We start from the raw sequence: 14960 nt of genomic DNA, 5'->3' as shown, positions 1-14960 counted from the left end.
AGCACTTAAGTGCCTTGGCCAGGACTCCGGTTTTTAATTGAAGTACAGCCCATAGTATGGGTGTGTGTCGTTTTTCAAGCAGGTGTAAAGTTAAATCATAAAATGAAATTAAAATAAACCAAAGCTGAAGCCAAACGTAATGAAGTACGGAAACACTCCACTCCAACGAAAAAAAAAATAAAAAAAGGATTAAACATGGGCTAACTCGACATCCCAAAGGGTTTCCAGATCCCAGTAACTTCCCCTGATGCCCATAATTAGCTGCAAGTTGGCTAACAAACATTTTTCGAGACATTTTTCTACAAATTTTTTTGTATAGAATTTTTTTTAGAAAAGTAATATTTTGTTATTGAAAAATTCATGAGTTTCAGAAGGACTGCATACAAGAATTGTATTCTTTGGATATCCTTTTTTCAAAGTTATTTATAAGGTTAGGTCTACAATCTATTATACCTTTGAATAATATATTTCGTAAGGAGTTTATTATTTAATTTAAAACTAACCCCTTTTGAAACTGAAAACCAGCTACGCCAGTGGCTGACAGACTACGAAACCGTTTTGTCATATTACAATATAATTTATTAAAATTCTTATTTGCAACGCAAAGGACCGTAGCCAAAGGAAGATGGCAGGAGTTGGCTGGAAAGAGAGGGACATAAAGGACACACATACATAGAGAGAGACAGAGATAGCAGAAAACTGCTTCTGGTATAAAAACAAAAGAGCCTCGTTAGTGTTGAATTTTTAATAAAAAGCCGCAAATGATACCGAGTCAAAATGTAAATTACAATATTCCTTCTATAATTTGTTATAATGAGGCATATTTTTCGCCATCTTCTTCACCCCCAAACCACTGGTGTCTGCTCTTTTTGTTATTTTATGTGAGTGTAATTGCGTTTTGGTGGCCATTAAATAGATAGACTCGGGCAAGCCTCGATTTTGGAGCTTTCCTTTTCACATTTGCATATGGAAAACGCAATCAAAACGCCACCAAAAACGCCCGAAAGTCAACAAAACCGCTAAGTAAACTCAAACAGAATGGTCAGTCGCCCGCCAGAGGGAGAAATTATGGTGGAAAGTCCACCTGAAAATCCCAACATTTCATTTCGATGGCGACGCATTTGTTTGAACTTTGACCAAATGCACACGCCCCCGTAACAATAACAACAAAAAAACCCATACACGACATTCAGTTCCGTTATCCGGTGTTTATCTTTGCGGTTACGCCTCCGGAATCAAATGGCCGGAGTCGGGTGGGTCAGCAAAAACAATTGCTGGGTCAGCAAAATATAAAAAAATTACGAAATATTCAAGATATAAGAGTGGTTGGCTAACTAGAGAGGTGATATAATAAAGTATTTTACATTTTTGATTAGAAAAGTTAGGATCTAAAAAGACTGAATAAACTTTAGTCATTTCTTTGTGATTCAGCTTTGATTTTTGTAATTTTCTTAGAAAAAGTAAAAGATAAGATTATTCCAAAAAACAAAGCATTGTAAAATATTTATTTAACAATTATAAATTTTAACTTATCGAAGAATTTTTTTAACAAAGACAGAAATCAACATTGAATCATTTAAAACCAAATAAGATTAGTAATCAATTTCAATAGGGGATTGAATTCTTTCACAATTTTTTTAAAGTTGGAATTAAAAATATTTCCAATTCTTTTTTCCAAACCAAAGCACAAAAATGTCCCCCAACCTTCAGACCAAAAGAGACTTTCAAGTCTCGAGAAAATTAGCTAAACAAATGAGGCAGAGAAGGAAAAGCAAATGCCAGGCACAGGCAATTAAGGACCAACCTCCCATCCCATCCCCCCAATAGCCGATTCCTGGAGCTCTAGGGCAGGCAACCAAGCAAACGGAAAATTCATTACAAACAAATTAACAAATAAATCAAATTTCAATACGAAAATTTGTTTGCGAAAACAATTTTGAGACGGGTTGCTATAAGTTCTTGGTATCTTGGAGGCTTGATAGAGGGCCAGGAGGAACGTAATGCCACGCCCCAAAGCCAAGCCAAGAAACAGGGCTGGGGGGTAGATGAGAAATCCATTTGACTGACAGGCGGCAAATCGTCGGAAACTCAGCCAGCGCACTTGAGAAATCATTTATCTAAATTAATTCCTGTCGTTTACATTTGCCAGAAACAAAGTAAAGTCCTGGGACTGAGACTGAGACTGAGACGAAGGGATCCATCAAGGGTAAGTCGGATATAAATGCAAACGAAAACAAAAATCAAAGATTAAGACAAACATTTACTACTTTTAAGCCACCAGCGGGAAAAGGGAGAGTTCCGGGAATGAACTGCCAATTGCCTGGAAGCTAGAGAAGCTCACGCCTTCCCTTTCGAAGGACTAAGCCGAAACTCCCCCCCAACGCAGCCCAACTGATAAATGACATGAATGCGCATTTGTTGGCCCCAAAATTCTGTAGACATCGCGTTAATAACTCATTTTGAAAATTCCACAGAAACCTCTAACATACACAAATCGGCGGAAAAAATGGCTGGAAAAACAATTAAAATTGTTCTAAGATCCGAAATCGCACAAATTTTCAACCCTTTTAAGGATTGAAACCCCATCCCTTAAATCGGATATCCACGGGTGGCATTCCGTCGGATGTTAAGTTTGATTCATCAAAATCGAGGGGAAACCACGCGGTTTTCGCCGCTAAGCTTTCGGCCAGATGGAAACTTTCAGCGAGAGTACAAGTTAACCCCTTACTGACTATAACTACTATATAGTATACCATATAGATTAAATTGAATGGGAGTACGAGAGTGAGAGTCGGCGAGAGTGGCTGCTATACTTGTAATTGGTTCTGTCAAAACCAGCAATTACAATGCCTAAGCCTCTCTATAAATGTTATATCAAATAGAATTTTTGATTAGATATTCTAATCTCAAGTTGCGCCAACTTTTGTAACAAGGTTTATTGTTTAAATATCTGACCAGATTGTAATGCATAGCGGAAAATATGTATGCCCTTAGTATTTTAAAGTTATGTACTATGCCTATCTTTAAATTATAAAGATTTCCCTTTTTATTAATGGCTAGGGTCAGGAACACTATTTAAGTAGAAATAATATAGACTCTTTGCAAAAATAATTAAATACCCTTTTCTTGTACTTAAAATATTAGGCTCTAATTAATTCCCTTAAAAGTAACATGATTTGATTTATCATCCAAAAACTGGTTCACAATATTAGGAGTCTTGCGGGCATAGGCCACCACCAACTTATAAGGTGATATAAACTTTTGATCCTGATTGTCATCGCCTTGTTGCAAGTTCATGGATATTACAATTTTGACAAAGTCGTTGAGGAAATCTTCATGTAAACTAGGAGGCATACGTTCCAAAAAAGGGCAGATGGCCTTGACATTATCTGAAAAATATTAGCTATTAACGAAGAACATATTTTAGGAGCAAGTTACTCACCTTTTAGAGTCCTGACTCCTTCGTAAACAAACACTTCATTTCGTATTTCCACATTGTGCTGAATGAAACCCACATCACTGAGTAACTGACTGAATTCCTCGCCAGGATTTCGGCTGTAGTGGAGTGGAGAGATGAACTGCTCCACGTCCTGCATATACTCCGACCACTTATCATTCAGTTTCAAGATTTTGTACACTTCGTAGACGGGATTGGAAGCTAGAAAGGCGAGCAGACAGTCTCCTCCCTCGGGTCTGAGCAGGTTGTAGATGTTGGTCATGGCTCCCTTTAGATTCTGCACCCAGTGGAGGCAATAGAATGAGGTTACGTGATCGAAGCTACCCCTTAGCTCCTGTGGTAACTTGTCGCATCCTATGTCCAGCACTTGAAACCTGGTCCGCTCTTCGCCCTGATAGTGTTTGCTGGCGAATCCCACCATTTGACTGGATATGTCGGTGCCGACCAGTTGGCCGCCAATCGGCAGGAGGGGCTTCACAAAGTCCATCAGCACGTTTCCAGATCCTGAGCCGACATCCAGGAGGGCGTCCTCTCCGTCGGACCTCCACTGCAGCGTCGATGCGAATTCATCCAGAATCAGTTTGGCATCGTGTCTCTGCACCTGGTTGGCGTTCTGATAGAGTGAGGCCTGATTCATGGCGGCGACTGATCGGCGGTTCCAACCGATCCGTAGCTTTATATACGCTGCTACATCTGTGATGTCGTCACAAATTTTTTTTGTTCTCACTCTCCAGCTTATGACGCCGGGGTAATTTTTGTATTACTTATTTTTAAAGCTTAAAAAATTTTATCGGTTCCAGTGCAAGTGAGTGAGTGTGGAGAGCTAGAGCATTATCGCTCAACTACACTTGCAAACAAAAAATTGTTTTTATCTTATAAGCAAAGTAAAAAAAAGGTATAAGACCTTCAAAGCATTATTTTTTTACGGTTTCTTAAACAACAATTTTGAAATAAACAATGTTCAAGTTTATCTTTTAAAATCGAACATCGAAAGCTCAAGTTCTAGGTCAATAGAGCTTAGCTAATGCTTCCTTTATACAAATACGACTTGAAGAATACGTAACATTCTATTGACATGTAAATCGCAATTGAACTTGAGCAAACCCCTGGAAGTGAATTCCTCGCCGTATTACCATAATTTTCATGAACAGTGTACCAGCCTCCAATTGGACAATAATATATGTATAAAGATAGCGCTCAAAAAATTGTATAAGAATACTCCCCAACATTAAGGTTGAGTCCCCAAAATGTAGGAATGAAATATTTTTGGAGAACATTCACCTTAAAATAATACTAAATAATGGTTCAATGACCTATCCCAAGTGTGATTAAAAATAGTGAAAGACCAATAACTCTATTTTGGGCCTAATCCAATTCTAATCATGGAGCATGTATCCTAGAATCTAGATTCTAGAAATAGAAGTTGGTAATTTCATTTGGTTCTTGGGAATGACAGAGCTCCCTGGACTGCCTTGGCTGTCAGTCAGGGTATATAAATTCATTAAAAACATTCCATTTAGCTGCAAATTACATTTGTGTAATTGCTGCCAGGCCCAGAGATGTGAAAGCCAAACTCATGATATTTCGAATATTTCACATATGAGCACAACGCACGTTTGATGTCCCAGCGATTCATAACCATCCATCCACCTCCGTTCCATACTCTACATTCTGAATTCTGGCAAAGCTCACAGCACTCGGCACCCGGCACATCCATATAAATTCATTTGCCAAAAGTGACATCAAAAGCCCTCCTCCGTCCGGGTTTCTGTTTCTGGCTTAATGTGTGTGGGCGTTACGGCTGGTTAATTGCATTTGTCGCAGACTCTTTCTGGCAAAATGCGAACGTCAAAAGGCCAAAAACAAAAAGGGGTTATTCGGCTTGCAATTACCAAAAGCTGTCGATTGGCTCGAGCTGTCACAGAGCCACGGAAATCAATTAAATCGGGCGAACCAAACCAAACCGAAGCGAAACGAACCGAAGAGCCCAGAGATGAGGATTTTCGATTGAACGGGGACTTGTCTTGGTTTCTAGATTCTTGAGGAGAATAATAATGAATTTATAAGCTAGAAATTAATTAGGAATAAATTTGGGGCAAGTTTTATACAAGGAAACTAACTAGAATAGATTCTAAAGAAGCTAATAAATAGTCTTAATACTAGAAGTACGAAAAATCAAAGTATTATAACACCGATTCCCTAATCAACCCCAATTCCCACCCAGAAATCATTGGCACATACTTGAAAACTATTTAAAGTTTATCCAAGTGAACAGTAGACCTTAGAATCCGGTTCTGGTTATTATCTGGTCCACAAAGAATATTCTCCATGGTGGTTGTACAATAGAAACAACACAAACTTTTGCATATGTTGAAATAATGAAACAACAAACAAAACAAGAATACTACCTCGAAGATGGAGAAAGGGTTGAGATTTAGATTTGGTTCATCACGGGTGGGGAAATGAGTTTTTAATGTCCCAAAGGGGAATATGTTGAGAATCCTGGGCTAAAAGCACATATGTGGGATAGAGATAGCTACAAGTTGAACAGATTTAAAATACAAAGTAAACGGCGATTTGTTGTTATTGATTAGAGCGGACAGAGCCAGACGAAAACGTATGAGAGCTCATCCTTGGCTTCATCTACATCCCAGGCTTCCATTCCAGTTTCCTCAAACCCACCCACGATTTTCCTCGTGTTTCCCAAGACGACGATGCCCGCAAACTTGATGAGTATTTAAAAGTTTTCCATTGTGTGTTTGATGAATATTTAATTAAGCATAAAAGGAGCCGAGCAAGCTCAGTTCAAGGAAATGAAAAACTTGGCAAAGGGTTGTTACTTTTTCGTCCTGTATTTCAGTTTTTTTTTTTTTGTTTTTCCTCTCCTTTCCCCAAAAAATATCCCATTCCCAACTCCAGCCTCTTCCGGCAGTGTGTGGCGAGCTTAGGAGAAAGAATAAAACAAAATCAATTAACGCTTCCTGGTTCTGTTTTTTTTTGCTTTTAGCAGGTTGTTTCTTTCAAATACTCTTTCTTTTAAAAATAGACATTTAAGACCAATCATGAAACTGGAAATTGGTACTTTTTTATAAATATACATTAAATATACAGGTTTTCCAAATATACAGAAAAATAAATATTTATTTGTGTATTTAATATGAATTTATTAAAACATAATCCCTACCTAAAAAATGGTGTATGATATTTTATTAAATAAATTTTGTTTTTATTAAAAAAAAAAAAAGGAAAACTTACTTATTCTTAGAAATTTATCTACTATTGGTTTGAATTTTTTAAAGTAAACTTTTTACAATCTTAGTATAATATTCAATACTAAAACATCATTTATAAAATATATTTTTATACCAACGCAGTCCATATTTATTTAATGATCTATACAAACCATTTTGGAAAAATATCTTCAAGAGTATTTAAATGTCTTGAATTATATACTTGCCTTGTTGGACTGTGTGTATTATTTTTATTATATAAGTATTTTACAAGTTATAACCAAAAGGCCATGCTCAAAAGAGCAACGAAAATAATTAAATAGTAAAGAAGGCAGCTCGCCAAAGAAGCCACCCACATCCTTAAAACCCCCCCTTCCAGTAGAGACCAACCCACTGAACCCTTTGTGCCACTTTCTTGCATTTTTTCCGCAACTTTCTTTCCTTTCTCTTCTCCTCTTTTCAATTTTTTTTTTTGTTTTTTCGGTGGGCGAGAGGTCTCAAAGAAGCCCACAAATAGCCAAAAGCTAGCGAGTGTTGATGGCAGCAACAGAAATCCCTTTACGCGTCCCAAGCTCACATTTTATATATGCATATTCCTTCTTATATTAATTTGTTTTTCTTTTTTTCGATTCTTGTGGGCGTTGGGAAAATTAATTAAAAATTAAATGAATGAACGAACGCTGGGATAATGAGCCCCTAAGCTGATTTTGCGCTTAAAAGTATGCAATGGAAAAAAAATTGTCGAGCTGCCCGAGTATGGCATTCAATAACAATTCCCAACTCCCCCCACACAGACCCACCCGCTCCCGGTGTTGGGCACCTGTACAGGTATTCTCCCAACAGGGAACGAAAAACTTGCAATTTTTTGTCGCATTTTTTGTTGTTTATATTTTATTTTCGTTTAATATCGACAAAGCACCAACGAAACAGAAATAAAAGAAAGCCACCTATAGGATGGGATGGGGAAGGTAAAAAGAGCCAGGGAAATGTGGGGAAAATTTTCTTTAACGTAACAAAATATTTTTATAAAATAATCAAGTTTTCCTTTTTTGCTGTTTTGTTTGCTGCAAATTATTTTTAGCTTTATGGGCCAGCGGTGTGAGGGGATCTGCAGGACGTTTTATGTGTTTGGGTGTAAATTAAAATTGTCGGCATTGCTCATTTTTTTATAATGAGAGAAAAGCTTGGGGAGGAGAAGAACTCAATATTGAAAGACAAAATCAAAAAATTAATTAATAATGGCAAAATATTTCAATGGAAAATGATGATGAAACCTTGATGAAAGGAAATTATTTGGAAGTAGGGGAAAGTAGAAACCTAAGATAGACCTATCTTAGAATTTAAATAAATGATATACAGTTCAGAAATTGTATAGACTAAGATTTTATTTGAACAAAATAAGCTTTGTTTCAAGCCATGACCTTACCTGAAACAATTTGAAAGTCAAATTCATTGCCAACCAACCCCTATCCTTAACCGCAAAACCTCCTGGCTATCTCACCTTACCCCCCAAAAACCACTCGATTACCCCCAACAAAACATGAACACTATCAAAAGCCAATTACAATGCAATTATTGTTTTGTTTCCCCCCAGAAAACATTTTGAAAAGCTATTGAAAACTTTAATTGAAAATATCAAATTATTTTCGAGTTAGCGTCAGCATAAAAAAGCCAAAAACCGAGGCGAGTTCAATAAGATTAAGGGGAAGAAATAAGATACCGGAGGAGTGTGTATATATGTATATCATTAATTACGTAGCCAGATTCTAGTGGCGACAACTTTTGCTGGATAAAAGGAAAGAAAGTTGCCGCAGAGTCGAGAGTCGAGGGCCAAATTGTAATGAGTTGGCATTTTCTGAAATTGTCTGAGACACACAATCTTCCGGCTCTGCAAACGGGTCTCACCCCGTTTACCTTACTGAAATATCTCGTTGTAAAGTAGCTGAAATGACATTAAAAAGGCAAAACCCAGCAAAAAGGACATCCACATCCTTATGGACACTAACCAGCCAGAAGTAGAAGTCACACACCCACCAACACACATGTTGTTTAACCCGAGCTAGGGATAATTCTTCTGCAACCCCATTCCCCAACGTCGTTTCATAGTTTACAATCTTATTATCTTGGCTTGGCATCTCAAGTCCCGTCCCCCAACCGCCCAGACACACACACACACTCACCCATTTTCCTAAGGCAATTAAAAATCTTCACACTGTCGTCGATGTCCTTTTGCCAGTTTGTCCCCGTTTTCTTCCTTTTTTGGTTGTTTGGTTGTTTAGTTGTTTTGTTATCCCCATGGCTTGATTTTGTTTATTAAACATATTTTGCATAAAATTCACTTTATTTGCAGTTTATTTCATAAGAAAATTATAAGGTTTTTCACTCGTCCCTTTTGAGACACACGCCTGATAGTTTTTCCTCCTCAATCGTGTCCTCCCTAGGGGGTGGTGGTACGAGTAGTGTACCTTATTCTTTGATTATGGTTGATCACGTTCTGTTGCAAAGTTTATTTGCTGGTGGAAGTTGATTGTTTAAATGGGTTTTGAGTTCTAAGGGATACGGTGGCAAAAACTTAAGGAGATAAACAATAAAAAGGGGATTATAAAATAGTAAAATAACAAAAGAGGTTTTCTTATTATTGTTCCACTTGATTTGTTTGATTAACAAAAATTAACTTTCTTACCACCTAGAAGGGATTCATGTTTTTGTAGATATTATTCAAAAATCTCTATGATTTTTTAACCAAATTGACTCCCAAAATAATATCTCAGTAATCCAATCTCCTCTGCCCATCTCGAATTCCCATTCAAACGCTCACACCACCATTTCGCGCCTTCTTATCTAACACATTCCCTTCAACATATTCTCGGGAAGAAACCCGTCTACCCATCTACCAAAATGCAGTCACACATGAAAAACCCATAAAAATTGACAATAATAAGCCACATATCATCATTTCACTCTCCACACACATATGCCCAGACGTACGTACGTTCCACTCGATAAGAAGTCAGTAAGGCCTGCAAATCAACCAAAAATCAAGAATACTTACCACCCATCCAACCCCACTCCGGGCCAAACCGAAGCCGAATCAAGAAGAAAATCCCATAAAAAACAGTTCAATGATATAGAAAAATAGATAAAGTAAAATTTGCAAAAATAACAAAAACCGAAAAGGGCCGAAAGGAATACCCATGCAACAAGGGGGGGAAATGGTAAATGGAAAGCGCGTGGCAGCGAATCAACTTTAAACTAAGCCGCACACAAGGCACTCGAGAATCAAACGGAAAAAAAATTGAAGGGTACTCAGATCTCCGTGGTGTTGTCAAGTGAATAATGGGACAAATCCGCAAAGTAAATATGACACGTTGCAAAATGGCATTTGACGATAAAAAAAAAGGAATCCAAAAGATACACAATGAATAAAAATTTGTGTTCCAAACCAAATTCGGAAATGATTAAAAAAAAGTTTTAGGTAATCCAAGATTGAAGCTAAATAAAACTGATTTTTAAATTCGAATAGTCAATTAGTATCTTAATATTTTAAATAAAATAATAGCTTGTGTTTAAGTCTACATATTTTTAAACAAGGCATTATAATGGGATTCTTTTTTTAAAACTTTAAAAAATTAAATAAGGAAGGCTAAATATTTTTAAGTGCACACACTCATAACCACCCAAAATCTGAAAGGTTGGTGTCACTGACAGACGCACATCCTCGCAGAAAGGTGTTTTGACAGGACGTCAGGACAAGTCAGAAGTGCAGACACAACAACAGGAGCAACCAGTAATATTGGGGGTAACAAGGGGTTAATATTTTCGCCGCACCCTTACCGTAGCGTATCAATAAAAAGATCGCTCCGCTGAGCATAAGAATATTTGTTTGATAAGCCAGTAAGGAAAAGTCAATACACAGAAAAAGAAAAAGTAAACCAAACACAAAATAATATAAATTTATTCTTTATACTTTTATAAGTTTATACTTAATACTCCTCAAGTAAAAAAAATAAAATGGGTTGTGCAATTACTGATTTAAAAATTTGTATACATTTTTTTACAGTGTCAAGACTTTTCCCATTGACGATAATACAAATATTACGCCTTTTTATGCTGAAAGCAAAAAGTGCAAACCAAATGTGGCATAAACATTACAATCGGCCTGCCAGAAAAGAAGGGTTGGCCACACCCCCAACTTTTCGTTACAGCCCCAAGAAGTTATGACTATGTGTCATTGAATCTTTATGTGTGCATTCGATATGCATTAAAATTCAATAATCATAAAAATAACATACAGATCGTAGAAGGGAAAGTTGAACCCGCCGGACTCCCCCCAATTAACCCTTGAATAACATGGGGGTGGGTGAAGTGTTGGGGGTTACAGGGATTTACCAGAAAACTAAATTGTTTTGCTCTGTCTTACTGTGGCAATATGAACGTCACATAAATCTTGGCAACACTACTACTAAGTCGCTATTAAGTAAAATTGACCACATATTTTATCTCATATGCGCACGCAACAAACGAAGACCCCAGCAAGGACGAAGAGGGCGGCTGGAAAGGAAGACAGTGGCTGGACTACGATACTGGACATTCTGGTTCCCCAAAAAAACAATGTGTGAGTAAATTAAAGTAAAGCTAGGAAAAATACCAAGACAAATTACCAAATCTAACGAAAATAAAGAAACATAAGATATTAAAAAACTTTAATAAGATTTCTGATATGCTGAAATAAAACATTCTAACATATTTTTGAAATATTTGTAGGAGGAATAGAAAAGTCTAATCGTCAAGAAATAGCTTTTTAAATACTAATACTTAACTCTACCTAAATACTTCCTTTAAGGGTATTTCTACCTTACCAAACAGGATTCAAATTGGTTATTCTTCTTAAGCTTTTATAAGTTTTAAAATTTTAGCTCAAAGTTTACATTTTTCTGTTCGTAATAAAATATTATGTTATGTGACTAAACATATCACATATCTGTCAGATTTTTAAATTAATAACCGACCTCAAGTTGAAAATTATTGGCAAATATAGTTCTATATACTTTTGTGAAGTTCCGATTGAAAGAAATCTTAAAATTTAAATTAATGCTGCCATATTTTCAGAAGAAAGTAGACATTTGATCATTAGTCTGGCAACGACATAAAACGACGCGGGAAAAGAATTTAAATTTCAAATATCTAGAGATGAGCAATTTCCTTAGAGATGAGCAGTCACGTCGTTGGGAAGCCGGCACACCGCTAGCCGATAGTTCGCGTTTCTAGTGACGTGTACTTCTTTTTTGTTAAGAAATAAAAGCCGCATCACACCGCTTCTCTATACTTAGTTAAAAAAGACAGACACTTGATTAAGGAAAGACCAAATCAATCTGAAAGATAAAACGCCGAGCGACACGTAAGCTCTACGCACAACAAAAAAACAGAATGCGACAGCTGTGTAAGTTTTAGCAATAATGGCTTTAATATGTGCGAATTTTATTAAAATTTAAACTTTATATTTTTTAGCGACTATTTTAATACTGGCTTTCATAGCCGGCAACGCCTATGGCTTCTACTCCCCTTCAGATGGAGTTGTGGAGCTGTCGTCCTCAAATTTCGATCGGGAAGTTTTGAAAGACGACGCCATCTGGGTTGTGGAGTTCTATGCCCCGTGGTGTGGTCACTGCCAGAGCTTGGTGCCGGAATACAAGAAGCTGGCCAAGGCCCTTAAGGGAGTCGTTAAAGTGGGTTCCGTGAATGCCGATGCTGATAGCTCTCTAGGCGGCCAGTTTGGTGTACGTGGCTTTCCCACCATCAAGATTTTCGGCGCCAATAAAAAGACGCCCACCGATTACAATGGCCAACGCACGGCAAAGGCAATTGCGGAGGCGGCTCTAGCGGAGGCGAAGAAGAAGGTGCAAGCTGCTTTTGGCGGCGGCAGTTCCAGCGGCGGTTCCAGCTCATCCGGTGATGATGTCATTGAACTTACAGAAGACAACTTCGACAAGCTGGTCCTCAACTCGGACGACATCTGGCTAGTAGAGTTCTTTGCCCCGTGGTGCGGCCACTGCAAGAATCTGGCCCCAGAGTGGGCAAGTGCTGCCAAACAGCTCAAGGGCAAGGTCAAGTTGGGCGCTCTCGACGCCACCGCCCACCAGAGCAAGGCTGCCGAGTACAATATTCGCGGCTATCCAACTATTAAATTCTTCGCGGCTGGATCTAAGCGCGCCAGCGATGCTCAGGAGTACGATGGTGGACGCACTGCCTCTGATATTGTGTCCTGGGCTAGCGACAAGCATGTGGCCAATGTTCCAGCCCCCGAACTGATAGAAATCACTAACGAATCAACTTTTGATAGCGCATGTGAGGGCAAGCCCCTGTGCGTGGTTTCTGTGCTTCCCCACATTCTGGACTGCGATGCCAAGTGCCGTAACAAGTTCCTGGATACTCTCCGTACCCTGGGAGAGAGTTACAAGCAGAAGCTCTGGGGCTGGGCTTGGGCCGAAGGTGGTCAGCAGCTGGCTCTTGAGGAATCCCTTGAAGTGGGCGGTTTTGGTTACCCGGCCATGGCTGTTGTTAACTTCAAGAAAATGAAATTCTCCGTTCTGAAAGGTTCCTTCTCCAAGGACGGCATCAATGAGTTCCTGCGCGACATCTCCTACGGCCGTGGCCATACTGCTCCCGTTCGAGGCGCAAAGAAGCCCGATATTGTGTCCGTGGATCCCTGGGATGGTAAGGACGGCCAGCTGCCCACCGAAGAGGACATCGATCTGAGCGACATCGACCTAGACGATGTTTCCAAGGATGAGCTGTAGGAGATTAACTCATACACCACCTACCATCAAGACTGTGCGGCTCAAGCTCAATTTTCCACTTACCGATAATGATAACTTGCATTCTGAATGATAATGATATTCTAAGGTCAGCCAGCGTATCTAAATATAAATAAAACTACGAGTACTATACTAGCGCGTTTTTTACCAATCCTCAAATAGCTTATAGAGAATTGAAACCATCGAACATATGAATTTTGTACCATGAATTGAATAAACTGTGTAACAAAATTTAATAATTTTTATTTTATTATTTTGAGAATTGAGAAAGATATAGCCATCTCAGTGGGCCCTATAGGAGAAAACCCTATTTTTAAGGGATCCCTCAGGAAAAATGGACAAAAAATCTAAAAAATATTTTGTCTCAGGATTTTGATGCAGAATGGTGGAGAATCGATCCACAAATCGTTTAAGGTATTCCGCATGAGGATCGGATGAGAATTGGGGAAGATACAGCCATCACAGTGCGCCCTATAGGGGAAAACCCCATTTTCAAGGGATCCCCTCACAAAAAATGGACAAAAAATCTAAAAAATATTTTGTCTCAGGATTTTGATGCAGAATGGTGGAGAATCGATCCACAAATCGTTTAAGGTACTCCGCATGAGGATCGGATGAGAATTGGGGAAGATACAGCCATCACAGTGCGCCCTATAGGGGAAAACCCCATTTTGAAGGGATCCCCTCTCGAAAAATGGACAAAAAATCTAAAAAATATTTTGTCTCAGGATTTTTATGCAGAATGGTGGAGAATCGATCCACAAATCGTTTAAGGTACTCCGCATGAGGATCGGATGAGAATTGGGGAAGATACAGCCATCACAGTGCGCCCTATAGGGGAAAACCCCATTTTCAAGGGATCCCCTCACAAAAAATGGACAAAAAATCTAAAAAATATTTTGTCTCAGGATTTTGATGCAGAATGGTGGAGAATCGATCCACAAATCGTTTAAGGTACTCCGCATGAGGATCGGATGAGAATTGGGGAAGATATAGCCATCACAGTGCGCCCTATAGCGGAAAATCCCATTTTCAAGGGATCCCCTCTCGAAAAATGGACAAAAAATCTAAAAAATATTTTGTCTCAGGATTTTTATGCAGAATGGTGGAGAATCGATCCACAAATCGTTTAAGGTACTCCGCATGAGGATCGGATGAGAATTGGGGAAGATACAGCCATCACTGTGGACCCTTCAGGGGAAAATCTCATTTTAAAGGGATCCCCCTACGAAAAATGGACAAAAAATCTAAAAAATATTTTGTCTCAGGATTTTGATGCAGAATGGTGGAGAATCGATCCACAAATCGTTTAAGGTACTCCGTTTGAGAATCGGATGAGAATTGGGGAAGATATGGCCATCACAGTGGGCCAGTGATCCAATGTTTGCAGTATCTATCCCATCCGATATTATCTTAAAACATAAACTGCCATTATTGGCAAGGGTATATCAACTCTGA

General features: G+C 38.5%; 2 protein-coding genes across 2 annotated transcripts; one reads left to right on the top strand and one right to left on the bottom strand.

Moving 5' to 3' along the window:
- Window positions 1–2921: 2921 nt before the first annotated feature.
- jhamt (juvenile hormone acid methyltransferase) lies at window positions 2922–4125 on the bottom strand. The gene is made up of 2 exons (XM_017231379.3): window positions 3443–4125; window positions 2922–3389 (listed from the first exon to the last, which is right to left on the bottom strand). Exons 1-2 carry the CDS (start codon window positions 4092–4094, stop codon window positions 3148–3150), a joined length of 894 nt encoding a protein of 297 aa, XP_017086868.2. The 5' UTR covers window positions 4095–4125; the 3' UTR covers window positions 2922–3147.
- A 7837-nt stretch (window positions 4126–11962) lies between these two features.
- CaBP1 (Protein disulfide-isomerase A6 homolog CaBP1) lies at window positions 11963–13741 on the top strand. The gene is made up of 2 exons (XM_017231375.3): window positions 11963–12127; window positions 12196–13741. The coding sequence occupies exons 1-2, from the start codon at window positions 12115–12117 to the stop codon at window positions 13482–13484; spliced, it is 1302 nt and encodes a 433-aa protein (XP_017086864.2). The 5' UTR covers window positions 11963–12114; the 3' UTR covers window positions 13485–13741.
- The last annotated feature ends 1219 nt before the right edge of the window (window positions 13742–14960 follow it).

The sequence above is a fragment of the Drosophila bipectinata genome, chromosome 2L (assembly GCF_030179905.1).
Source record: "Drosophila bipectinata strain 14024-0381.07 chromosome 2L, DbipHiC1v2, whole genome shotgun sequence".
Lineage (NCBI taxonomy): Eukaryota > Metazoa > Arthropoda > Insecta > Diptera > Drosophilidae > Drosophila > Drosophila bipectinata.
Note: the sequence above shows the minus strand (reverse complement) of the source record. Positions and strands in the feature narration are given on the sequence as shown.